Source organism: Archocentrus centrarchus, unplaced genomic scaffold (assembly GCF_007364275.1).
Source record: "Archocentrus centrarchus isolate MPI-CPG fArcCen1 unplaced genomic scaffold, fArcCen1 scaffold_26_ctg1, whole genome shotgun sequence".
Lineage (NCBI taxonomy): Eukaryota > Metazoa > Chordata > Actinopteri > Cichliformes > Cichlidae > Archocentrus > Archocentrus centrarchus.
In genome coordinates this window covers 1346340-1373889 of record NW_022060256.1, presented here as the reverse complement: position 1 = coordinate 1373889, position 27550 = coordinate 1346340, and the positions used below count along the sequence as shown (strand labels likewise).

General features: G+C 41.8%; 1 protein-coding gene across 2 annotated transcripts; it reads right to left on the bottom strand.

The window, feature by feature from the left end:
- Positions 1-363: 363 nt before the first annotated feature.
- ccdc125 (coiled-coil domain containing 125) lies at positions 364-27248 on the bottom strand. Of its 2 annotated transcripts, none has more exons than XM_030723632.1 (12): positions 27105-27248; positions 21992-22244; positions 21678-21736; positions 21504-21590; positions 19247-19324; positions 11756-11841; positions 11592-11674; positions 11336-11448; positions 8126-8230; positions 4239-4389; positions 3536-3654; positions 364-2700 (listed from the first exon to the last, which is right to left on the bottom strand). In XM_030723632.1, exons 2-12 carry the CDS (start codon positions 22242-22244, stop codon positions 2368-2370), a joined length of 1467 nt encoding a protein of 488 aa, XP_030579492.1. In that variant the 5' UTR covers positions 27105-27248; the 3' UTR covers positions 364-2367. The 2 variants fall into 2 exon arrangements, with proteins under 2 accessions (XP_030579492.1, XP_030579494.1); XM_030723634.1 differs by lacking the exon at positions 27105-27248 and adding an exon at positions 25137-25164.
- Positions 27249-27550: the final 302 nt, after the last annotated feature.

Sequence of the window (27550 nt, the reverse complement as noted above, 5' to 3'; positions counted from 1 at the left end):
TTTCTTCTCCATACTCTTCTCTTCCCTTCATTCTGGGAAGAAAGCCTGCACAGCTGGCCTCCTGGCCTCCATGTTTTTGAGCACCTTGGCGTAAACCCTCCGTGTTCATATTCATGAATGTAAGTCTAGAATGAAACCAGAACAACACCTTCTGCAATTTATAAAGCATCTGGTCTTGTAATGTAAATGTCACAGCAGCTGGCTGAATGGCTGAAATAGTTGTAAAAATACAGCAGGGTAAAACAATTGAGTCACAGCATGCTAGTCATAGTACAGTTCCTCTTTTATTGTTAAAGGAACATTTTCCAAGTAGATTATTTTACTATTCAAAACAAACAATAAAAAAGAAATACGTTTAAAAAAAAAACAGGGCTGGCAAATTGCCTAATTAATTTTTTGATGGTAATTGTGTTTATATAGAACAGAATAGAATAGAATACAATGCCTTTATTTGTTACACAGAATGTATAATGAGATTGGAGGGCCACTTCTGTTTCAGTCAGGACAGTAACTTTGGCTTTGTAGAGCCAAAGCTGAGAAATATAAAGAAACCACAGCAGGCTTTACAAGCTGTACTGGTTGGTGATGAACTATATGGACAAAAGTACGGATCCACCTACACATTACACTTACAGGAGCTGCTCGGCCATGAAACCCGTGTCATGAAGCTCCTGGCATGTGGTTTAGAACTCTGCAGTCACTGAGTGAGCAGCGAGATGCCAAGTTTTACACAATATGCACCACCGCACTTGGTTACCCTGCTCAGTAACTTTATGTGATTGGCCATTTCATGCTGACTTGCTGTACTTCCTAAATACTCTCACTTTACAATAATACCACATACACCTAATCATAGAATATTTAGGAGGGAAGAAATTTCACGAACTTTTTTGCTGCAATGGTAGAATCCTATTACAGTACCACATTCAAATTCAGTGAGCTCTTTAGAATAACCCATTCTTCAGTAATATAAAGGCAGCAGGCCTGCCTAGGTGCTTGATGGTATACACCTGGGGCAATGGGACTGAAAATATCTGAATTCAAAGAGGTGTGGTCCATACTTTAGTCCATATAGTGCAGATGGGGTTAGGAAAAGATCAGTCAGTTAAAACATGTAAACATCCATTCTTTCACCCATTGTTCTTCCTAAAACACCTCACATATCAACAGGCAGACATGAACCACATAAACTTTGCTTTAGAGAAAAAAAACAAAACATGACCTTTTTTTCGCTATGAAAAATGAACCAAGCTGTTAACATGAATTTAAGAGGTTCTTCATATGGCTTGGGAAATTAATAGTGGACACTCGGATCTTCTTGCTATGTGTGTATAATGTGAACTTTTAAAATCTAAGATAGAAAAATGTATTTGTAAGCTACAGAAAAGACGATTGTCTAATTTGGCTGGTTGTCTATATTGACTTCAGATCCACCAGTCTGATATTTGAATCTGATATCGATCCCATCCTGACTCAGAAAGTCAGTAACAACGAGCCAAGCTACAGTCAGTTTAGTCATTTACTAAGCCATCGGTGACAGCAGGAGAGGTGACAGCACGGAGGAAGCTAATACCAAAGGGTCAACTTTTTGCTACACCAGCAGCTTTTGTTAATAATAGTTTTTGACTAAACAGCAAACTGTGGAAGAGTGAGTTAATGTAAATGAAAGTCAGAGAGGACGGTTTTCCATTCTCTCCTTCTCTGTGTCATTATGTGTTGTGTAACATTTGTTTGGAAGCTTTTACTGCACTACGACAACATTTTGATTTCACTAATTATCATCTTCCTACACCTGCCTCGTCAGTAATGTCTTTAAAACATAATGTATTACACGTTTCTCGTTACTTTTTTTAAAAAGTAATGCATTATGGTCATTAATTACTCCCTGAATTAAGAAACATGAGATCCATTTTCACATGATTATCTGTTAATAATATAAACTTTAGGCTAGGAGTCCCACTGACACACACAAGATCTTTCTGTTTAAGTATTAACACAAAGCCAACAGCACAGCTGAAAACCTGCCCAAAAAATACTTCACGATTGCCACTATACAGTAGAGCCATGTTGACAATGGAGTCCATAACTCTAGAAGTCTGACTGCTTCTGTGACCTGCTGAAGATCAGGCTCTGGCTGCTTAGCTGGGGTTGGCATACATTCTACTTAAAGGGGCCATTAACATCATTATGGGTCCTTCACTAGCTTTGTGTTAACATGCTGTGCAGATCCTTTAGATACCTCAGAGATTCTTCATCAGTGTCATGCTTCATGTGGACAGATCAGGGCTCCAACTGGTCTGAACTGTGGATTTCACAGTTGTAGCTCTTGTAGTTGTGCAGCAGCTGGATGTTAGTCTGTGGTGAGCCTTACACCTCCTCTGTTTCTGTCCTGGACTCTGAAAGATGTGGCGGTTGTCCTTGCTGCAGCTGGGAAGCTGGCAGCTCTCGGTTTAGCTGGTTTTGGACTTTGCACATGGATGCCGTTCGTTCCTCAGACTCTGATGTGTCAGATGTTTTCTGAGAATGGCTCTGGTTTCCTGATGGATCTTGTGGTTGCTTCAGTTGAATCGTAGATTCTGGTGGGTCCTGCAGCTGGTAATTTGAACCCAGATGCAACTGTCTCTGCAACTCATCAGCACTGTGGGCTAACATGATGCTCACCTTCCTCTGGTGGGCCAGGGCCTCCTCCTTGTCATTCAGCTACACCAGAAAATACACCATCAGTATAAAAAAAGAAAAATCATGCTCAGAAAACAGCCTTCCTTACACGTCTTAAGCCCCATCCACAAAAAAAGCAATTCACTTGTTGTACATCACTTTGTTGCTGAAGGTTGGTCAGCAGTGGACCAGCTGCCTGGGTAACCCTGTCACATGTTAATCACTGGTATCCTGCGCTCTCATTCGTAGTCATTTAAATCTTGAAGGTGAGAAAATTTTAACTTAGGACCTGCCTACTTCGCATCACCAGCACTTATTTGGTCCATCACTGTTTGCAATCACTGATGCCACTAACTTTCTGTGGTCACTGCCATTTCCTGTGTAGACAGGGCTTTAGCTCTAACAAGCGAATTAATAAGTTACTGAAAAACATTTTAGAATTCACAAGTTAAGCGGTAACTCTGCTCCAAACACCAACACAGAAAGCTGGAGACACAACAGCTGAGCAGATGCAGAAAGATAATGCACCCATTTAATGTGAGAACAAAGTTTAATGATGAAGAAACCTGTTCAACATGTTTTGTTTTCAGGGTTTTTCTTTTACACTCTGCACTGTTTGCATGCCAGTAAAAACAGATGCAGAGTAGAACTTACTTCTCTGTGGACAACCACAAAACTCAAGGCTTCACTAAAATTATTCCCAGCAAACAACAATAAAAAAATTTTAACAAACTGATATTTTTAAAAAAAAAAATGATTTCATCATCATAATTTTTTCTTGACAAATCTGGTCAGTAGTGAAAATAGAGGCAGATGAAACAGAAGGATCTCAATCTCTTTATTGTGATGTCTTGAAGATATTAGACAAGATACTAACCAAGTCCTGTAGTCTGTAGAGAGTCTCTAAAAGTTCATCACGCATTTTTATCTCCAAACTGGAAGGCAGCAACGCCTTCAGCTTCTTGCTTACACTTATTAAAGGACTCCTGTTGGCACCTAAAGAGAAAAGACAATATAAGGAAAAATGTTTTACTCTGTTTACTCTAGTTGTATGAAATTAATTGGCAAAAAAAAAATCAATTATAATTTTATATATCATATGAACAAGAGCAATGCCTAGCAGGATAAAATATGCCCATTGCACTGTATCAACCCTGATCTTGACCCCAGTGACCCCATACACAATCCCAACCTTCCCTTAGTCATAAGCTGTGTACCCATGACATAACATCCATGCATATGGGTATACAAAAAACAGGCATATAAAAAACTTTTAAAATACAGTGCATCAAACATTTGCACAGTACATTATTCCTGTAATTTGGGACCTAGAAAAAAGATTCGGCATTCAGCAGAATAAATTTCATTTACTGCACTTTTAACAGTGTGAGTGCTATAACAAGTGATATAGTAAGTGTTATATTGTGGTAAATCTGTGAATTACTGTTTAAATCAAAACGCCTTTTATAGTGAGGTCTACACCTGGTATTTAGTTTCAGAAATTTATGATGAATGCCCTGTGAGATAAGGTAAGCTAACCACCCAGTTAGTGTAGCGTTCCATGTTAACAGCAGACTTGCCTTCAGCTTTACAGTGATTTGATTTTTGAATATTGGTCTCAGCCAGCAGCAGGAAGTCTTCACTTCGTTTCCTCAGCTGCTGTTCAAAGGCGATACGAAAAGCATCTGCAACCATTAAGGCCTCTTCTTTCCTTGAATGCTGTGCATCCAGCTGGAAAACACACAATTAGCTGCCATGACAAACATTAGCAATACAGTAGCTATTTTTCCTGGGTTCCAAAAAAAAAAAAAAAAAAAGAGAGCTTTGCACTGTGACAGTGCACCATGACAGCTTACACAGAGATATATAACAGCCTAACAAAACAACACAATAACTCAAACATGCACACAAACACAACAAGCTTTTTACAAAACACACTTTACACAATAAACTCAGGTAATCAGGTAAGCTCTCTAACAACTTAATAACATTCATCATAAAAAAAAAATTTATTGCTGGAGGATTAAAACAATTTTGCCATGACTTTAGAAACATGGCAAAAAGATTTTATTTTTATACTTATAAAATGATTATGCAGCACACATCTTTAATGACTTTAAAAAACAAGAGTTGGAGACTTCCAGTAAGATGGTGGAGGGTTTGGACATATAATTAAAAGCTCATCTGAGTCAGTTGTAAAAATTCCCCCACAAAAACAAATGACCTAAAGATACTGACACAATTAAAGTGATGCCTGGGGCCGCTGAGCGTAGAAGCCACAGAAATCAGACAAAGTCCAGTATTCAAGCCAAGAAAGAAATGGAGCCTCAGAGAAGAGCATTCAAAAACAAACATAAGATGGACATTAGACAAGAACTAGCCTCTCTAAGGCACAATGTTCAGTTCAATTCAATTTTATTTGTATAGCGCCAAATAACACCAAACAGTCGCCTCAAGACCCTACATTAATAGAAAACACAACAATCAAACAATCCCCTATGAGCAAGCACTTGCCAACAATGGGAATGAAAAACTCCCTTTTTATGGGCAGAAACGTCCATTAGACACACACACACACACACACACACACACACACACACACACACACACACACACACACACACACAGGTGCTGGTCATAAACTTAGAATATCATGAAACATTTTATTTATTTCAGTAATTCCATTCAAAAAGTGAAACTTGTGTATTATATTCATTCATTACACACAGACTGATATATTTCAAATGTTTGTTTCTTTAAATTTTGATTATTATAACTGACAACTAATGAAAACCCCAAATCCAGTATAATTGATCTTATACAGTTCTAGGCATTCAAGGATCCATGTGTGCGGCATGGAGTCATAGGCTTTCTTGTAGTCAATCCAGGCGGTGCACAGGTTGGTCAGTCGGGTCTTACATACGAAGGAAGCAACTGCTATTGCAACTAGAGATTGATGAGGTACAACACAAATGCTATGGCAAGGGGGAGCCAGGACAACAGGTCAGGGAGGAGATTTCATCATCCCCACACTCTGAGATTGGGTACTAAGCCCCAGTAACAACAACCAGTACACCAAATACAACAGCAGCTGACCTGAAAGATAAGATCATGGCTAAGAAGGAGTACCGGACCCCTTGACGCCAACTACCAAGACTACGTGAAGTACCCTCTGAAAGTCTACTAGAAGATGCAAATGCAGCACTATGGACAATCCCTACCACGACTATCACTGAAACCAGTCGGTTGAACTTCAATGACATCAAGCTGTATTCCAAGAGTGAACGAGATATCGATTCACTGATCCACACCACCAGGATCTACAGCAATGACACTGGAATGTCATTAAGACTGGAGAAGAGCAGTCGGATGGTACCTAATAGAGGAAAAGTAGTCAGAACTGAGGAGATTACACTACCAGAAGGCAACATTGCAGAGATTGAGGACAACTACAAGTACCCTGGAATCCCACAGGCAAATGGGAACCATGAAGAGGCTGCTAGGAAAGCTGCAACCTCTGAGCACCTGCAAAGAGTAAGGCAAGTATTAAAGAGTCAGCTGAATGGGAAGAACAAGATCTGGGCGATCAACATCTATGCCCTGCCAGTTGTCAGATACCCTGCTGGGATAATAAGCTGGCCAAAGGAAGAAATAGAAGCCACTGACATCAAGACAAGAAAGCTCCTTACCATGCTTGGAGAATTTCACCCCAAATCCAGCACCCTGAAATTGTACTCTAAGTGGAAGAAAGGAGGCCGAGGACTAGTGAGTGTCAGAACCACTATGCTAGATGAAACAACAAAGATCCATGAATACATCAGGAAGATGGCCACAAAGGATCATGTGCTTAGTTAGTACCTCAGGAAGCAGAAACCCCAGAAAGAAGAGGCGGAAGAATAGGAACCATCATGGAAAGATAGGCCTCTGCATGGCATGTACCACCGGCAGATCGAAGAAGTGGCTGACATAGAAAAATCCTACCAATAGCTGGACAAAGCTGGACTGACAGACAGCACAGAGGCACTAATCATGACAGCACAGGAACAAGGTCTGAGCACAAGATCAATAGAGGCTGGGGTGTACCACACCAGGCAAGACCCCAGGTGCAGACTGTGCAGAGATGCCCCTGATACAATCCAGCACATAACAGCTGGGTGCAAGATGCTAGCAGGCAGGGCATACATGGAACACCATAACCAAGTGGCCGGCATAGTATACAGGAACACCTGGAAGTCCCGAGGTCAAAATGGGATACACCCCCAAGGGTGGTTGAGAACAACAGAGCTAAGATCCTGTGGGACATCCAGGTACAGACAGACAAACTTGATGGCTAACCAACCGGACATCGTAGTGGTGGACAAAGAAAGGAAGAAGGTCGTAGTGAAAAACGTTGCAATACCAAGTGACGGTAACATCAAGAAGAAGGAACATGAGAAGCTTGATAAATACCAAGGGCTCAGAGAGAAACTGGAAAGGATGTGGAAGGGGAAGATAACAGTGGTCCCCGTGGTAATCAGAACACTCGGGGCAGTGACCCCAAACTGGGGGAGTGGCTCCAGCACATTCCTGGAACGACATCCGAGATCTCTGTCCTGAAGAGCGCAATCCTGGGAGCAGCTAAGATACAGCGCAGGACACTCAAGCTCCCAGGCCTCTGGTAGAGGACCTGAGCTTGGAGGGCAAAAAGACCGCGAGCTGGGATTTTTATTATTATTATTATTATACTGATAACAAGAAGTTATCAGAAGATTATTTGCACAGACTCAAGTACATGTAGTGAAGTTGATTGGGTATCACTTCACACATCAAAAATAACATGCTTCAAAAGCAACCCAAGAATGTAAAGAAGTTGAAATGTTCTGCAATTTCTGAGTCAGTCACATGAGGATGCCTTTCACTTACCAAAGACAAATCAGAATCAGAAGCTGCTGCAATAAAGGGCTGAAAGTCTACACAAAGAAGCAAACTTGATTATTCAGTGATATCTACATGACTCCAGGCAGTCATTTCCTACACAGAATTCCTGACTGTATTATAAATAAACATTCAATCTGAGCCACTGAAATCATGTGCTGTGATATGACAGGCTTACAAACTGCATTTCCTCAGGAAGGATTATCTAAATATAGTTCTGTCTAAGCAGATTTAACACCCCCCCTTATCACAATGGGGGGTTGTTTTGTTTTTCGTGTTGTTTTTTGTTTTGTTTATTTTTTCCCAACATATTCAAGATGAGGAGGTACCAGGGCAAATCCCAGTTCACCAAACAGATTATGTCTCAGTACCCCCTCCAGAGGAGGAGGTGGTGGAGGAAAGGGAGATCTGAGCATCTCTGCTAAGATTGCTGCTCCTGCATCCCAAACCCGGATACGCAGCAGAAAATGGATGGATGGATTTTACATCTCATCTTTATTGCAAAATAAAAAAGATGGAACTTGGCACAGTGACAGCATTAAATGAAGTTTACCTCCTGTTGTAACTGGACAAGCTGTTTCCTGGTGGCAGCAGCAGTCCGACTGCATGGACAAGCTTCAGTAGCACCCAGACACTGGCAAGCCCCAAGTACAGTCAGCTAGAAAACAAACACGGAGGATTAGAAAGAATACTACTCACTACAAGTACTAGTTAATGATATATTAACTAGTACTATATAATTTCAAGATTCTTTAAGTTCAAGATTCTTTATTGTCATTTCTGCAGTTGCACGGTACAATGAAATGAAATGTGTTTCACCTGGAATGAAGCAGCGCAAATAAGTGCAACTAAAGGTAAAAACCCAATCTAACTAAAATATAGATATACTAAGATATAAAAACAGCAATAAGGCCAGCAGCCAGCAGCATTCACACTGAGTAACGAGAGCCTAAGTGTTGAAGTGCATATGCTGTACTGTGCAATTAAGATTATGAAAAACAGATTATGCAGTTGTTAAAAGAAGGTTCCCAGTCACAGTTTGTCTCAAAGCCTGAGGGAAGAAGCTGTTGAAAAGTCTGCTGGATCTACAGCTGATACTCCTCAACCTTCTCTGAGATGGTAGCAGGGAGAACAGGCTGTGAGATGCGTGGTTAGGGTCTTTTAGGATATCTGACACCCTACAGATGCAGCGCTGTCTGTTGATGTCCAGCAGCGAAGGGAGGAGGGCCCCTATGATCCTTGTGGCCATCTTCACCAGCCTATTCAGCTGATGTTTTTCATTAGTTCTTACAGCTGCCAAACCAGGAGGTGAGGCTATAGGTCAGAATACTCTCAACAGTGCCTTCCTGATTCTCCTAAGTGGGTGGAGCCACTGTTGGACCTTCTTGATGATGGTCAAGATCTCTGTCCAGTGGACTCCAAGAAACTTGACACTGCTGACCCTCTCCATAGCATCCCCCCCATTAATGGTTAGAGGATTGTAGGCCTGTCTGCCAGGTTTCATGAAATCCATCACCATCCCCTTTGGTTTTCTATGTTAAAGAATAGGTTGCACCATGATGTCAACTGCTCCACCTCCATTCTGTATGCAGCCTCATTATTGTTCTTAATGTTCTTAATGAGGCTCACCACAGTCATGTCGTCTGCATACTTATTCAGAGGTAAGCAGACTGAACAGGAGGGGGCTCTGGACACAACCCTGAGGGGAACCTGTGTTCACCATGATGGAGCTGGATGTTCTTTTTCCCACCCTGACTGTCTGCTGCCACTGCATCAGGAAGCTGAGGACCCAGTTGCAAATGCCAGTGTCCATGTCCAGTAACCTCAGCTTCTTCCGCAGTCGCTGTGGAATTATAGCATTAAATGCCGAACGGAAGTCAATGAAGGAGATTCTGGTGTAGGTGTCTCTATCCTCCATGTGGGACAGGATGAGGTGGAGTGTGGTGGAGATGGCATTCTCACTGGAACAGTTTACCTTGTAGGCAAACTGTAGGGCAGGAGTATCAAACTCAATCACAGAATGGGCCAAAATTGAAAACAGTCTAATTCACAGGCCGAACAGGATTGACATTTATTGAACAGGTTAAAACTGAAAATATTTTAATTAGGAATATTAATTTGAATGGCCAGAATATAGCAACTTTTTCCCGCAACACATTAAATAAAATATAAAATTATATTTTTCTTCAAAAACAACATCAGGCATCTTTTCTTGCTGCAGGTTCATTTATATTTGGGGTTGGGCTCTGAGCTGTGGAAGCTCTCAGGATGGTGTGGAGATGTGCATCAGCAAGACGACTTCTTTGTGTGGTTTTTGTTCATCGTCATCACAGAGAAAATTGCTCACACAGGTCTGTGCTACCAAACATGAAGAGCTTTCGAGCAGCGTGTAGACGGAGTTGGGGGTCATGTCAGGGATGAATTGAGTGGACTGCACAGGCCCCACAGAGTCATACTTTGCCCTCTGTGCCGTTACACTGGAGTTCAGTCAGTTCCATCTGGATGTTTGCTGGAGCTATGTGCTGATGTTGTAAAGCTCCTCCATAGCCTCCTTTGCGCTGGCCCTCGGCAGTATGTACACAAACTTTATTGTAGTAAATCCCATTCATTCTATGCTACTCTTTGCATATGATTTTCAATATTTATAACTACAACAGTTACAGATGTTGTAACCAATAGCCATCGTACAGGCACTAACATAGTATTTAATACACTGTGTTGTTAGATTTGAGGTGTTTGGATCCATGGTAGCAGAGTGTGGTTTTAGCTCAGCTGTGGAGTGGAGCAGAGCGGTTCAGGCAGTGCCTGGTGAAGGGACTGGCACACCAACTCACCGGCTGTGCATCTCCTAATCAACTTCTCTTGTTATTTGGTAAAACAGGTTTGTGAGCTGCTAAGCCTGGTAATCCAGACTCTCTGGATTCTCTACTCTGTATCTGTACAGAGGTGGATCTGTGGTCATGGAGTCTCCTGCTACAGTACCATTTATGATTGCATAACAATTTAATTGTTCTATTTATCTTATTTATTGCTTTATTGCATTAAGTTGGGTGGCTGCAAACTTACTTTTGTTGTGCCTATGAAAGACCAGTGGCAAGATATTCTATTCTCGGTGTGACTGCACATACATTCAGTGTCATGAGACCTCTGCTTAAGGAAAAGAGTGTAAAGGTTTTATTATTGGGATGGGGTTGTTTATGCTTGCATGGCACAGATTTCTAAATAACACCGTAGGTGGTCAAAATACTGAAAACCAACTTTTATCATTACCAACTACTGCCATGTATCCACTCAAATTACCCACAACCTTAACAGCGTACTCGCTCCTGTGCTTTTTAGTACGGTAAATTCAAACAGCTTTAAACAGCAATCGCACTAAAGTGGGGACCAAAACCACTGCTCAGTAGCTGTTCAGGTGGTCTTAGTCCATTCCTAAACATACTATTGCATGCAAAATTAAGCTGCTGGAGGATGAAAAAGCGGCCGCTGTTTTTATATGCAACTATACGATAAAGTGCTCCACTCTAGTAAATGAGTTGGCAGCAATTTCAGAGATGTGCATTTGTGACTTATTGTGTCACTGAGTCAGAGCTGGAAAACAGATGAGCTGTAGCAGCAAAGCGGATTCAAATCACCACAAATGTTTAAAGGTCTTAAAGCAAGCAGATTTTATGATCTATTAGTGAAAATGACCTTGAAAAAAGTCCCATCCCCTAAACAGGGTGCCATTCTCCCAACCAACCTCCAAATCATCAATTCTCACCTCTAGGACGCTTGACTCACTCTTTAGGCTGTATTGAGGTTTGGTTGCTTGGTAAATTCTCTGCTCCTTCACATTCAGCATGGAGAGAAGCTCCAAGTACTGCTGACTTAAGGCTGCACACACACGCACACACGCACACGCACACACACACACACACGTTAACCCCCTGCATTGATTTGCAAAAAGATCAGCATCACATTTAATACAGACAGACATGTCCGGGTAACCTAAAAATGACTCATCATTTAGTACTCACCAGAATTTTCTGCTCGGAGCTGCTGGTTCTCACTCTCTATTTCCTGCAGGCTGTTAGTCAGAATCTTGTTCTCACTTGACATTCTGATCATAAAAATAGCAACAATAAGGTTGCAGTACAATTTTAGTGATTATCCAGAGTAGTGTGTAGACAGTAAATCTGACCTGTTGTATTTACACTCCCAGGACTGCTCAGATTTCTTCATCTGCACCTGAAGGAAGCTGAGCTCCCATTGTAAACTGTTCACCTCCTGCAAGAGATAGAAGCTGATCATTATCTGCAGATTCTAAATTGTTTTCAATATATAATCTAATCACCTACATAAATTACATACAGTTTTTGATGCTCCAATGATGTCAGTGTCTGGTAAGAGTAATACACTTACAGATACACTTTTCTTGTTGTTTCAGAGTGTCCTTGACTTAATGAAGCTTCTTTAACAATAGGTCCAAATACATTTAAGGCTGGTTTTGACAATCTAAAAATCCACTCTGATAGTAAGTGTCAATTAGCTAACATGGATATTTGAAAAAAGATTAGTTTGATAGTATGATATGTTCTTGCACTGGACTGTACATGATTGGCTGGATACAGACAGCACGTAGGTAGCAAAACTATGTGATATACATTGGAACAGGAGGTCGGGAATTCGAATCCTGGCCAGGGCATACATCCAGAAAGGGTCCCCGTGTTATCCTAACCTACCTCGGAATATGAGGGAGAGATACACGACTACCGTCGCCCGGATTAACAAGGTCCACGACTGGTGTTGAGGAACCAGGGCATACTGACAATAAGTGGGCTACTGGAACTAGAAGGTTATGGCATAAACGGACAGCAGATGAGAACCAGGAACTGTTGAAATGCTACTACACATGTAATCCCAGTGAAATGGGTTACATGGAGAGGATCTGGGACCTATGGATTCTTCGAAAACCAACATACAAACTGGCATTGAAACAACTCGTAGCTCAGTGTTCCAACATAAGGAGGAAGCAACTGCTATCACAACTAGAGATTGACGAGGTACAACACAAATGCTACAGGAAAGGGGAGCCAGGACGACAGGTCAGGGGGGAGATTTCATCATCCCCACACTTCGAGATTGGGTACCAAGGCCCAATTATAACAACTAGTACTCTGAATACCAGAGTAGCTGACCTGAAAGATAAGATCATGGCTAAGGTGGAAGCCAGGAGAATAAACCAGATCTTCTCCGCTGAACCATCTAAAGTGTACTCTCAGTGGCAGGGGAACAATAGGAGAACAGCACCCCCACCAAGGCTGGAGATGGAGCAATACTGGAAGAGCATATGGGAGAAGGATGCGTCACACAACACCAATGTTCAGTGGCTAGTGGGTCTAAGAGAAGACCACAGCAACCTCCCTGAACAGGCTCCAGTAACCATCACAGTGGCAGACATCAAAGAAAGAGTCTCACATATAAAGAGTTGGACAGCACCAGACCTGATACACACCTACTCACTAAAGAAGTTAAATGCACTCCATGAATGCCTAAAGGCACAAATGAACCAGCTGCTAGAGGCTAAGACACACCCAGAATGACTGAGTTTAGGCTGGATGGTCCTGATCCCCAAGAAACTCTAGAAGGGACCGGTCCCATCCAACTACCAGCCAATAACCTGCCTCAGTACAACATGGAAACTCCTGTCAGGCATCATAGCAGCTAAGATGAGTAGGCACGTGGCACAATACATAAGCGGGACCCAGAAAGGAATTGGCAGAGAGACCAGAGGACCAAAACACCAGGTACTGGTAGATAGAGCAGTCACTCAAGACTGTAAGACCAGATTGACCAACCTGTGCACTGCCTGGATTGACTACAAGAAAGCCTATGACTCAATACCACACACATGGATCCTGGAATACCTAGAACTGTACAAGATCAACAGAACCCTAAGAGCCTTCATCAAAAACTCAATGGGGATGTAGAAAACAACACTAGAGGCCAACTTCAAGCCCACTGCACACGTCACCATCAAGCACGGGATTTACCAAGGAGATGCTCTGTCCTCGCTGCTGTTCTGCATAAGCCTGAATCCCCTCAGCCAGATCATTGACAAGACTGGCTATGGATACGGACTACAAAATGGAGCAACTATCAGCCACCTCCTCTACATGGATGACATCAAGCTGTATGCTAAGAGTGAACGAGATATCGATTCACTGATCCACACTACTAGGACCTACAGCAATGACACTGGAATGTCATTAAGACTGGAGAAGTGCAGTCGGATGGTAACAAAGAGAGGGAAGGTAGTCAGAACTGAGGGGATTGCACTACCAGACGGCAACATTGCAGACACTGAAGACAGCTACAAGTACCTTGGAATCCCACAGGCAAATGAGAACCATGAAGAGGCTGCTAGGAAAGCTGCAATCTCCAAGTACCTGTCGAGATTAAGGCAAGTTCTGAAGAGTCAGCTGATTGGGAAGAACAAGACCTGGGCAATCAACACCTACGCCCTGCCAGTTGTCAGATACCCTGCTGGGATAATAAGCTGGCCAAAGGAGGAAATAGAAGCCACTGACATCAAGAGAAGAAAGCTCCTTACCATGCATGGAGGGTTTCACCCCAAATCCAGCACCCTGAGACTGCACGCTAAGTGGAAGAAAGGAGGCCGAGGACTAGTGAGTGTCAGAACCACTATCCTAGATGAAACAACAAAGATCCATGAATACATCAGGAAGATGGCCACAAAGGATCATGTGCTTCGTGAGTACCTCAGGCAGCAGAAAACCAAGAAAGAAGAGGAGCAAGAACAGGAACCATCATGGAAGGAAAGGCCACTCCATGGCATGTACCACCAGCAGATCGAAGAAGTGGCTGACATAGAAAAATCCTGCCAATGGATGGACAAAGCTGGACTGACAGACAGCACAGAGGCGCTAATCATGGCAACACAAGAACAAGCTCTAAGCACAAGATCAACAGAGGCTAGGGTCTACCACACCAGGCAAAACCCCAGGTGCACACTGTGCAGAGATGCCCCTGAGAAAATTCAGCACATAACAGCAGGGTGCAAGATGCTAGCAGGCAGGACATACATGGAACGCCATAACCAAGTGGCCAGCATAGTATACAGGAACATCTGTGCCAAGTATGACCTGGAAGAAGAAAGAAGAGGCAGAAGAACAGGAACCATCATGGAAGGACAGGCCTCTGCACGGCATGTACCAATGGCAGATTGAAGAAGTAGTGCTGATTAGATTCACTCCCAGAATTACACCTTTATACCAGCTTTATATTGTCCTTATACTGTCTATGAGCTCACTGCACCGCTACACCCAATCTTAGAAACTCAGAGTGAACCTCATCCACCCCAGGGGCCATGCCACTGAGCAGTCACTACAGCAGTCACCTCATGTCCAGTGATAGGTGAGTAACCCCCCCCTCTTCCTCAGACTCTGCTTTCTCTACAGTAGGTGTCAGTGAGATTAAGGAGATCCTCAGAGTTTTCCTTCCTCCACCTGACTATATCCTCAGCTGAAGTCAGCAGTACTCCACCTGCAATATACACCATGTGAGTAGAGCACCATGTCCCCTTCCGGAGTTATCTGATGCCAGAAGTGACTCTAAGTCTTGTTCCATGGTCTCACCAAACTCCTCCCACACCTGAGTTTTTGCTTCAGCTACTGCCAAAACCGCACTCCACTTGGCCTGCCCGTACAGGTCAGCTGCCTCTGAAGTCCCACAGGCTAACCCAGCCCAATAAAGCTCCTTCTTGAGCCCGACGGCTCCCTTCACCTCCAGTATCCACCATCTGGTTCAGGGATTAACACCATGACAAGCACCAACCAGCTTGCAGCCACCTAAGTAGCGGAGGTGCAGAAAATGGTCCACTTAGATTCAATGTCCCCAGCCTCCCTCGGAATGCTGTTGAAGTTATGCCAGAGGTGAGAATTGAAGATCTTCTGGACTGAGGCCTCTGCCTGACATTCCCAGTGCACCCGCACTATACATTTGGGTACACCAGGCCTGCCCAGCATCTCCCACCAACACCTGATCCAACTCCCCACCAGGTGGTGATCAGTTGACAGCTCAGGTCCTTTCTTCACCCAAGTGCCCAAGACATATGGCCACAGATCTGATAATAAGATTACTAAACTCAATCATCATTTATCTTCAACCTAGGATGCCTTGGTGACACGTGTACTTATGAACACCCTTTTGCTTGAACAATGTGTTTGTTATGGACAAACTGTGGTTAGCACAGAAATCCAATAACAGAACAGCACTCTGGCAGGCCGTTCCTCCCAATCACAATTCAACAGCAGAATGATGGAGTTGCCAGATGGTGCACTCTTCAGCACCCTAATCAGCGACTCTAAGAAAGCTGGGTACTCCGAACTGCTGTTCAGCACACAGGCACAAACCACAGTTGGGACCTGCTCTCTGAGCCAAAGGGAAGTAACTCTCTTGCCAACTGGGGAAAACCCTAACATGCAGGTAGTGAACCATGGGAATACAAATATACCCACCTCTGGGTGACTCTGAGAAGGCTGGGTAATCTGAACTGTCATTCGCCGCATGACTGCAACATGTGACAACATGTTGGGGTGGCTGTAGCTCAGTAGGTAGAGCAGGTCACCTACTGATCAGAAGGTCAGCGGTTCGATTCCTGGCTACTCCAGGCTACATGCCAATGTATCCTTGGGCAAGATACTTAACCCCAAGTTGCTCTCCGACCGTCCCGTCGGAGTATGAATGTGTGTGAATGATAGTTAATTAAAAAGCACTTAGCTTAGTAAATATGGAAGTGCTTGTATGAATGGGAGTGCATGGGTGAATGTAAACATGTTGTAATAGCGCTTTGAGTGCTCATACTGAGTAGAAAAGCGCTATATAACAGCTAGTCCATTTACCATTTACCATAACAGTCAGGACCTGTTCCCTGGCCCAAAGGAACAGGGAAGCAACTCTCTCGGTCAACAGTGAAAACTACAATGTGCAGGCAGCAAAGCCGAGGGGATACAAGGATACCCACCCTGCCGCCTCTCACCTAGGGCAACTCCAGAGTGGAACAGACTCCAGTCCCTCTCCAGGAAGCTGGTTCCAGAGCCCAAGCTGTGCATTGGGGTGAGTCCAACTATATCTAGTCAGCATTTAATCAACTTCATGCACCAGTTCAGGCTCCAGAAAAATAACATTCCATATACCACAAGCTAGTTTTGCAATCTGAGCCTTTGCTGCTGACTGCCTCCCAAGCCCCTACGGACCCTCCTGTAGGTGGTGGACCCACAGGAGGGTGAAATCATGTAACTTCTTTGGGCTACGCCCAGCCAGCCCCTGTTGGCTAAGGCCTGACCACCAGATGCTCACCCCCAACTGTCCCTGCACTACTTTAATGCTGAATAAATCTTTAAAACCAGAGGTTGTGTCTGATAAAACAGTTAAGGTTGTTGGTAACATTTTGTGTAAATCTAAAGAGTTTTATAACTATTTTACACACCATACTTGCAGCTGATGCGTGCACAGTATGCTAAGTTTTTATTGCTTGCAGTTATTTCTGAGCAGCTAACCAGCACATTAACTTTAGTTATGTCTGCTGTAGATTCATCACATCCATCACTCTGATCTGGACCTGCAGACCACAGGGAAATGCCACACATCTATCTGTCATCTGCTCTCACTGCTAAAATATTTCTCATACAATTTTATTTAATTTTCTTTTCATATTTTAGCTTGATAAGTTTATATATTTGTTTATTTACAAATCTTAATAGTGTTCATAAAAAACATAATATTAAAGAGATGTTTCTAGTAGGTTCTCAGATCTGTGGTTATTAGTAAAATTAATCTGAGCTCTTATCAAATGCTGATTATCAACTTTTTACAGTTGTGAAAGAAGGATCCTATCCTAAATCCTAGACCTATATAAACATAGTAATACTACAGTATATGTACAGTAAAAATAAACATTTACTGAAGTAAAGTACAGTGGCAATCACCCAGTGTTAAAGGGTTAAATAGAATCAAAATAAAATATTTGCCTTTGTATCCTTTTATGAATAAATCAAAAATCACTATGAAAGAGTTGATCTGTAATACACATCAAGAGCAGATGCAACTTTCTGCACCATCTCTTTAACGTCCTCATACTTATCACTACATCGTGTTTATGTACTAAAAGAGAAATAATTTCCTTGTTACAATAACAAATTCTAAATTGTAGTTTCGCTAACTTATCTACACAAGACAGTTTGGAGAGGGCATAGCAGACGTGTTGTGGCAGTTGTTTGACCTGAAACGACATCTTTAATATCCAAATTTTGACTTTTTTCTCAAAATAGTATTTCAACTTTCTTCTCGAAATTTTGACCTTATTCCTAAAATGCACAATTTACATTTTTTTTCTCAATGTGGCTCTAATACGCCTTCGTACAATCCAGTGACAGCTGTGAGTATTTCCACCGCAACACAGCAAACAATAACTGCTGATAGTTTATTGTGCAACATTTATTTTCCAAACTGTAAACAAATTCAGTTTAAAACAGCTCTTATGTTGCTGCTACGGTGTTGTAACTCGGTTTAATGCAGTAACCTGAACTGTCTATCAAATCCCGGGTTTCTATCAGTGTCTACTCAGCACGGCTCAACAGTTTGTAGGCATTTCCATTAGTACCTGGTACCAGGTACTTTTTTTAGTACCCACTCAGCCGGGGTTCCAAGCGATCCGAAAATGTCATGCGGAAAAACATTGCCACTGATTGGCCAGGGACTGTCATCACTAGTTGAGTCATGAGAGCGACTACTCCACCAGAATCAACCGCGCCATTTTAAAAAACCCGACAGTAAGAAATGGAGGCACGCAAAGCACCGGGAGGCTCGGTTCAACGCCCAGACCGACAGTTTGCAGTGGTAGTTTTTCAACAAGAAAGCCATCTGAAACGCACACAGCATACATATTTTAACCCTGTACTTCCAGGCGATCACCGCTGAAGAACCCATTACCTGCCCCTACTAGCTGAGAAACAGCTGGTTAACACCAAGCACTGAGGTGGCTGATCAAAGGAAATTTAAATTACCGTAATTATGCGGCAGTTTTTCCTATCGGAAAAATTAATACGGTTTCTGAAAGCTGAGAAACTGCACTTCACAGCCAATAAAGGGTTATTATAGTAATTGTTACCATAAGTACAAGTATAGTAAACTGGCCTTCGCTATGTTAGCTTGACTCTATCTCATCCATTGTGTTGTGTTTTAAGTCACATACAAATTACATAAAGAGACTACTGCTGGCGCTGCTATATCGACTCCACCCACACTGAGATGGTACTCAATTGCAATTCAAACAAAACAAGACCATGGCGGGTCAAGCCGACCCGCACTGAGTAGGTACTAATGGAAACGTGGAAACAGTGACCAGTCACATTATTATTATAATATTGAAACAGTAAAAAGTCAGTTGCTTCAAGCAAGCAGGATTCAGCTCCAAGCACAGAGTTTCCCACGAAAGCATGAAACTGCAGCAGCGAACATAAAGCCCAACTCTACTAGAAATACAGTTGCGCTGTGTTTATCTTAAACAGGAAAAGATTAGTTAGTTCATGGATATTGAGCAGGAAATAGCTGCAGACCAAGTCCTTCCAGCCCTTATTTGAGTTGTTTTTATAAACATGAATCATGTTACCTTTTCCAGAGCTTTGGCTTTCTCTTCACTTTTCTGCAGCAGACTTTTAGTGTGAGTCGTGGCTTTGTCAAGAATGGCCTGTGAAGAATACAGTTTTTAGTCATCAACTGATTTCTACAGGATTTTTTATCACAGTTCATTACCACAGAAACTGGTTCCCCCATCTGACTGAAGGAAACTGTTTCAACACCTCATACTGAGGTGTTCATCAAAGGTGTCATACTGGTCATATATACATTACATGCATTAGTGCACACACTTTTCGCCAATGGTGTTACATCAGGGCAAGCAAGGCAAGCACTGCTTGTACAGTGAACTCTAAAAATAGACAACTAAAAGCAGAGTGAAAGCGATCTCTATCTTTTCATTTCAAACACAAAGGCCACATAGGTTCCTCTCATTGCCTCTGTGGATAATGAATAAACCTGTGGCCTTGAATAAATGTTAATTATTTAGACACTGTTTTATTAATCTGTCTGAACTAACTTCAATAATTTCTTCCAAACATCATTGTGTCTATTATACCCCATTCCTACAAGACTGTTCAAAGAAGTCTTACCATAAATAATGCTTATATTCTAAATATGATCAGTTTCTGTTAAGATGCTTTCAAGTGGGCTGTAATTAAACCATGAGTTAAAAAGCCTTCACTTCATCCAGCTGTCTTAGCCAATTATAGACCAATTTCCAACCTTCCTCTTATTTCAAAAATTGTTTTGACTGTTTGATTGCAGTATTGGCTTTTGATCATTTTTTTTTTTTTCAGTTAAAGACTACAAGACTGGATCGCGGACAGTGAATGTCAGGAACTGGACTGTGAGTGGAAGGGAGAGTGGGAGGGGAGTGATGGATCTGGGAGCAAACCTCAAGAGAGTATGGAAAATATGAAATATTAGCAAAGTTAAAGTCTGGAATTATGGAATAAGCATAGTTCAGCTTATCGTGGCTATGCGGTGAGTAAAAGGACAGCAGAGATCAGAAAGTAAAATCATATCATGGTATTTCATATGCAGAGAAGAGAAGAGAGTATCTCTATACAGAGAATTTCTGTTGTTACCAAAATAGCCTCTTGTGAAGGGTTGCCAAGATAAAGACAGAAACTTTGATTATAGACAAGTATGATTTTGTGTTACTATAAAACTGCACAGCTCAAACAAACAAAAAATAAATTAATTAAAAAAATAAATGGGAGACAGTTGAGGAAATGTTAATGGTACAAATCCTGGTTCACAGTCATGGGATGGTGGTGGTTCATCATGGTATCCTACAAGACTGCCAAAATAAGTCCTACCAATAATCTTAAACATGATTAATCTATCTTTATTAATTGGCTATGTACCACAGGCCTTTAAGGTGGGAGTAATAAAACCATTACTTAATGGTTTACAACCTAAACCTTTAAGCCATCATCTAACCCAGCTGTCTTAGTTAATTATAGGCCAATCTCCAAATTTCCTTTTATCTAAAAAAAAATCTTAATAGAATAGAATAGAATGCCTTTATTTGTCAATATACAGAATATAAAATGAGAAATGTTAAGAGTAGTTGCAAACCAGCTAAATGATCATCTGCAGAGGAACAGTCTATTTGAAGTTTCAGTCATGATTGATCAGAGTACAGAAACAGCATTAGTGAAGGTTACAAATGATGGCCTCTGACAGCAGACTCATCTCTGTGCTTGTCTTGCTAGGCCTCAGTGCAGTGTTCAATACTGCTGATATTTTATTACAGAGACTAGAACACACTGTAGGTATTAAAGGAACTGCGCTGAGTAGTTTGAGTCATATCTATCAGATAGACTCCAGTTTATGTATATTACTTGAGTTCCACAGGGTTCTGCGCTAGGACCAATTTTTACCCTCACCCCCCAAGTGGTCACAGCAGATGGCTGCCCCTCCCTGAGCCTATTAAAGGGGAGTTTTTCCTTCCTGCCCTCACAAAGTGCTTGCTCATAGGCGGTTGTTTGTTTGCAGCAATAGTACTGATCCATGTAACACTAATGGGGAACATTTTTCTGCAGAATAAATGCGTTTACTTTTGATACTTTATGTACAATTTGCCAATAATGCACAGTTTGTGTGCTGGTGCAAGTGACAACCTTAGAATAGAATAGAAATAACATACTGTTAATAGAGTGTAAAACTGTTAATCTAGCTACTGTAAGTTGCAACATTAGTGTGTATGTGTGTGTGTGTGTGTGTGTGTGTGTGTGTGTGTGTGTGTGTGTGTGTGTGTGTGTGTGTGTGTGTTGCTCTACCTTGCCCTGCAGAATCTTCAGAGCTTCATATTTTCCTTCAAGGTAGCGGTGCGTTACATCCAGCTCACAGCCCAATACATCTATCATCTGTCAACATACCAGAAGCACTGTTACAGTTTGCCAGGATATGATCAACTTGGCACACATTAGTTACATCAGCTACTTTCTTCCTACCTCAGTTGCTTCCTGTAGTCTTTCTTTCAGTTCATCTTTGGAGAGGTCAACAAGAGAGCCTACACAAACACAGAAGCGGCTCTTTTTTAAAGATAATGTTTTCAATATGGTCAGTTCAAAGGTATTTGAAGCATCAACTTCTGAGTTGGTGTTATTCTGTGTTAACTGAACACATCTGGATGACTGGCAAAGAGTTCCATGCATTTAATTGGTTAGCCAGTTATAATTGAAAAGGGTAAAATTTGTTGCTATGGTGCACATATTCTTTTGTGTCTTCTATGTCTCAGTAAGATACACACGTCAGATAATCTTACCGAAGTGCGGCAGCTTCCAACGGGCTCTCTGCTGTGTCTCTGCCGTCTTCATTGCAGGAAGCCAGTCTGCCTCTCCTGCTCGACTGCTGCACTTCAGCAGCTCTGTTTTGAGCAGCAGATTCTCTGATGGACCAGCAAAGCTTTCACTCTTCGACCTCGTGGAGCTGGGTGCTGTTCTGACTCCCATCCCATCACCCAGGTCTCCATCCACCATGTCATCATCCAGGCTGCAGGTCTCACTGACCTCATTCATCTGCACAAAGGTCACAGCTAAACTGGATCTGCTTAACCTGACGCAGGCCACATAGAGAATTGCTCAAAGGCTGAAATGGCATCTACTGCACACAAATAGCATTAAATGTACTTTGTTTTTTGCATGAATGTGATGAAATTTCTTTAATTACATTTTTTCTTGTAAATAGGTCACACCTAATCCTTAATAACATAATACTGAAATGCATGAAGTTCTAAGCATAAGAAGGTCCAGAAAGACAAAATAAGGCCCTCATTTTCTGTTCAGTAGAATAAATGAGTATAACATGGGCACATTAACATTTTGCAAAAGATGGATAAAGTAGCTCATGCAAATGCATCCATCCATCCATTCTCTTCTGATTATCCTGTTTGGGGTCGTGGGGGGGCTTTAGCCTATCCCAGCTGACATAAGGCAAGAGGCAGGGTACACTGTACAGGTCGCCAGCCTGTGGCAGGGCTAACACAGAGAGACAGACAACCAGTCACACTCTCACTCACACCTATGGGCAATTTAGAGTGACCAATTAACCTAACCTCAGTAACTGCATGTCTTTGGACTGTGGGAGGAAACCAGAGTACCTGGAGGAAACCCACGCAGATGCGGGGAGAACAATCTCCACACAGCGAGAGGCCCGGGCCAAGGTGGAATCAAACCCAGGCCGTCTAGATGTTATTCCAGCTGTGAGGCAGCAGTGCTAACCACCACGCAACCGAGATGCCCCGTGCAAATGCACACATTCATAAAATGTAACATCCCTATTAAGTCACTTCAAGTTAGTAGTGCTAATATCATGATCTCTTTTGTCAAACAGGTAACTGAAATTATAACCTGTGCTATATGTGTGCTATAGAAATAAACGTTGCCTTTAGTTGACTTTGACTCATTTAAAATATGAGGATTGTTTGCAGGGCCACCCCCAGCCTTGAAGGGGACCCCCTCATACCACTTCATTGTCACCTGAGTGTGTTATTAATACTGGTGGGTTGAATTTGAATATTAATTTTTTGGGATGCATTGCTGTTTCAGCCCCATGTACACAAGCCTGTTGAAAAACAATATATTTTAATAGGATCCACATTTTAAACTATATCCTGTCCGGTGCTTGACAGCAACTGTATTAAAAATAGTCACGGCCACCTGTGCTCCCCTCTGCCTCCTGGCAGTAGAATCTTTAGGTGGAATGAATCCCCTGGAAGTACTAGAACACATAATTACAGGTCTCAGTAGATCTTAACGGGGTGCAAATGAGCATCAGTGGCTTTATTCACCTTATCAATTCAAAAGCAAATGGCTCAGTAAGAACAGGAACAAGAAATGCTAAAAACATAATAAAACCACCGAGAACACTGTCACTTTCTGCAACTGGCATTATATGGTAAGAACTATAGTTGGACATTCCTTTATGATCATAGGGGTTTCTGACTAATATTCTGCTCAACCCAATAACATGTTAGCTTTTATGTGTTATATGCCACAGAAATAATATTGAAAGTTGATTTACTACAGTGTCTAATCAGATGAGCTGCTGCATCCACCAATTCTTAGACCCACTTTATCCATCCCAAAATGCTATTTTTGATGGGTGGTCACAAAATGAAAAGACAAATTACTGGAATATTAGTTGTATTTTTATCTCAAACATGCATGCATTCAATTCAATTCAATTTTATTCATATAGCACCAAATCACAACAAACAGTCACCTCAAGGTGCTCTCTTCAGGTGACCGTTTGTTGTGATTTTTTCAGGTTGAAATCCAATGGTTCTTGGCATATGGGAGGTGATGTATATGATCAGTCTGTGTGCAATAACTGACACCACAGAAAGTTGTGGACTTTAAATGACCAAGCAGTGATTTTTGTGTTACTTTTTCTTTTGCATCTTTCGCCAGATGTTCAAGATTATAACTATACTGTCAACTGTAACTGACATGTTTATTAGTGCATGCAGGACCACAAAAATATGTCCTTCTAACCCCATAATTAAAATGAGTGCTGTTAGTTGACTAGCCTCAAAAAATCTTCATTTTCAGTTACCCTGCCAGGTAACTTTCAGACCCACTGGTCATAATTTTTTATTGGCAAAACTAAGTAACCTTCACACGCACTTAAAAACCCACATTTTACATGTCTCCACACATGCTTATCAATGTTTTAAAAAATCCCTGCCTGAGTCACCTCAAAATACCTGTGTGACCAGAAGTAAATATATTTTATTAAGCCTTAATATATGAATGCTCTCTTAATCACAGTGTATTCTTTCCTGCATTGCTATGACAGTGCACATGACCAAACAGTGATTCATTGCCTGCTTTGTCAAAGGTCTATTTAAACACATGAAAAATAACTATAAAATAAATAAAATTTTAAAAATGCATGAATTGTAACAAGGCTGCCAAATTCCAAAGTGTCAGAGACTGTCAGTAGACGCAGATATACTATCAGTATGAGAAGCCTGTATGATATCCTTCCTGAGTAAATGCACTTGTGGCATGGTTTTAAACTATAGTGTTGACAAGATTTTTAGTAAATTTGACCTTTGACCTTGAGGTCAAGGTCACCAAGATTCAAACTTGTCCAAGGTTCTTAGTAGATGCACCTATGGTATCAAATTAAACATTCTACATCACCTTGTTCATGAGTTATCGCATTCACAAAGTTGGGTGCCCACCTTGTGGTGCCAGTTAATGTTCGGCTTGCGTGTCCTAAAAATCACTGTTCCAGTGATAAACAGTCTGATTACATTCTCATGAGTTTATTCATTACATGTCACAGCCCAACAGTTACCTCCCTTTCAAAGACAGTTTCATTATCACTGTGAACCTCAGGAAAAACAGCAGGAAAAACAGCAGACCTACTGACAAAAAGTTGAGCATATCTCAATAACTCACCTCTGTATCAGTCGGAAATGAGCTTCTCTGACTCACTGACCCGTGTTGGTGCCGTGTTTCACAAAGTTTTACAGCCTCCTCCAGAGTAAATAAAGGTGGAGGCTTCTCACCCGGCATTGACAGCTTTGGTAAACAGTGGACTGACAGATAGGAAAAAAACTCTGGGGCGGATCCAGATCCGGTAACAGAAACACTGGCAGGCTGAGGCCATTATGAGGTACACTCTAAATTTAACATTTTTGATTTCTCTTGGCTGACTAAAACATAGCAGCCACCGTAGCTAGAATTATGCACTTGAACTGGGAGGGGTAAGAAAACAGAACTCAGCTGACTTTAATCTGCAAGCTGTTGAAATCTAACAGTGAAAACTTTACACACTGTAACTTTAAAATGAAACATTATATGAGAAAGCATACCAGGTTTATTGCACCTCAAGTCACAAAAAAAAAAAAAATCTGTTAAATTCCATCCATCCATTCTCTTCTGTTTATTCTTTTCAGGGCTACACGGGGTTGGAGCCTACCCCAGCTGTGAAACGGCAAGAGGCAGGGTACACCCTATACAGCTCACCAGCCTGTCGCAGAGCTAATACAGAGAGACAGACAAACATTCACAATCACATGCACACCTATGGGCAATTTAGAATCACCGGTTAACCTAACCCCACTAACTGCATGTCTTTGGACTGTGGAAGGAAACCGGAGAACCCACAGAAAAACCCAGGCAAACAGATTGTTCCAGAGATCAAAACGGGATAAACCCCCAAGGGTGGTTGAGAATAACAGAGGGCAGTGGTACTGGGAGGGTAGAGTAGTAGTGGTAAACAAGCAAAGGAAGAAAGCTGTAGTGATGGACACGTGATGGCAACATCAAGAAGAAGGAAGAAAGCTCAATAGATACCAAGGGCTCAGCGAGGAGCTAGAAAGGATGTGGAAGGGGAAAGTAACAGTGGTCCCTGTGGTAATCCGAACACTCGGGACAGTGACCCCCAAACTGGGAGAATGGCTCCAACAGTTTCCATGAACAACATCCAAGATCTCTGTCCAGAAGAGCGGGGTCCTGGGAACAGATACTGTGCAGGACCTTCAAGCTCCCAGGCCTCTGGTAGAGGACCCAAGCTTTGAGGACAAAGACCACCCGTGAAATGAATCATTAAGTCTGCTATGTAAATCTTGGTCACACCATGTTTCAAAATAGAGGAATATCTGTACAATTTAACTGTAGGTTCACTGACCACAATAGGCTCACAGGCCAATGAGAGTGCAAGTCAGACCCAACCTTCCACAACACACACATGGTTTTTGGAAAGCAAGATGGTGACGGCAGTGGGTGACTTCACAGTAGTCATGTCCATCTTTTATACTGTCTATGGTTTCCACAGTCTAATTTCACTTTGGACTAACAGCACAAACTGTCATAGCATTACCCCCTCAGTTTCAAATCAGTCTGAATCAAGCTTTCATAGTAAAAAAAAATACCTTGAATAAGCGGTTTACTGTTCATTTCTAAAGCTGTGAGCCTTTCTGTTCCCACAGACTAATTTCTCATTGGATTAAAGTGTACACTCTTCCAGTGTTGCCCACTCCGTTTTAAATATTTCTGATTTTGGATTTCAAAGGAAAAAACTACGAAAAGTCATATATGAATTATTTTTCATGGTTAATCTTGAATTCACATAGACCAGATCATGCTTTTATTCTGAAATCAGGTCTTCCTTTCTCTCACATGTATGACCCAAAACAATGCGGAGGCTTGAATCAGCACAACTGAGGTGATCGCCTTTAGATGACGTCATCGCAACAGGTAAACTAGCATACAACAGACTGGATTAAACACAAAAACAAAAAAAACGGATTATAGAATATATTTAAGAAACAAGATGCACTAAACTATTGTGGGTTTTTTCTTTGTTTTGTTTAGTTTTTCTTTTTACTGTTAACATTTATTCCGGTTTATAAATCCTCTTACCTGCAAAGTCTCTGTGTTCACAGTCTCCTCCGACACTAACAAAGAAGCTTCATTTCTTATTAAAGTTTACTTTCAAATTAACAGCTACGAAGTTCAAAATTACGCGTTACGAAGCACAGAGACGCCTTCCCGTCTATCAGACCCACGCTGACGCTCCAGTCTGGAGTCGGTGTCACCGCCTACTTCCGGTTGTAACCGGTTTCACGCTGTAAACGGAGGCGTTTGCAGAGTCCGCTGATCAAAGTCAAATCAAAGATTGCTGTTTTCAGTGTCATCATTATCTTCAGATAATAATACAAATTATGCTGATTTTAACATTTTAATACATTTAAAATAAAAACAGCCATCACCGCTCCGGTTTGCCTGGCCCCATCACCGGCCCCAGCTGTCGCTGCTCTGGGAAGTTTAATTGTGTTAAATGATTAGTACTACAAGCGTACCATTAC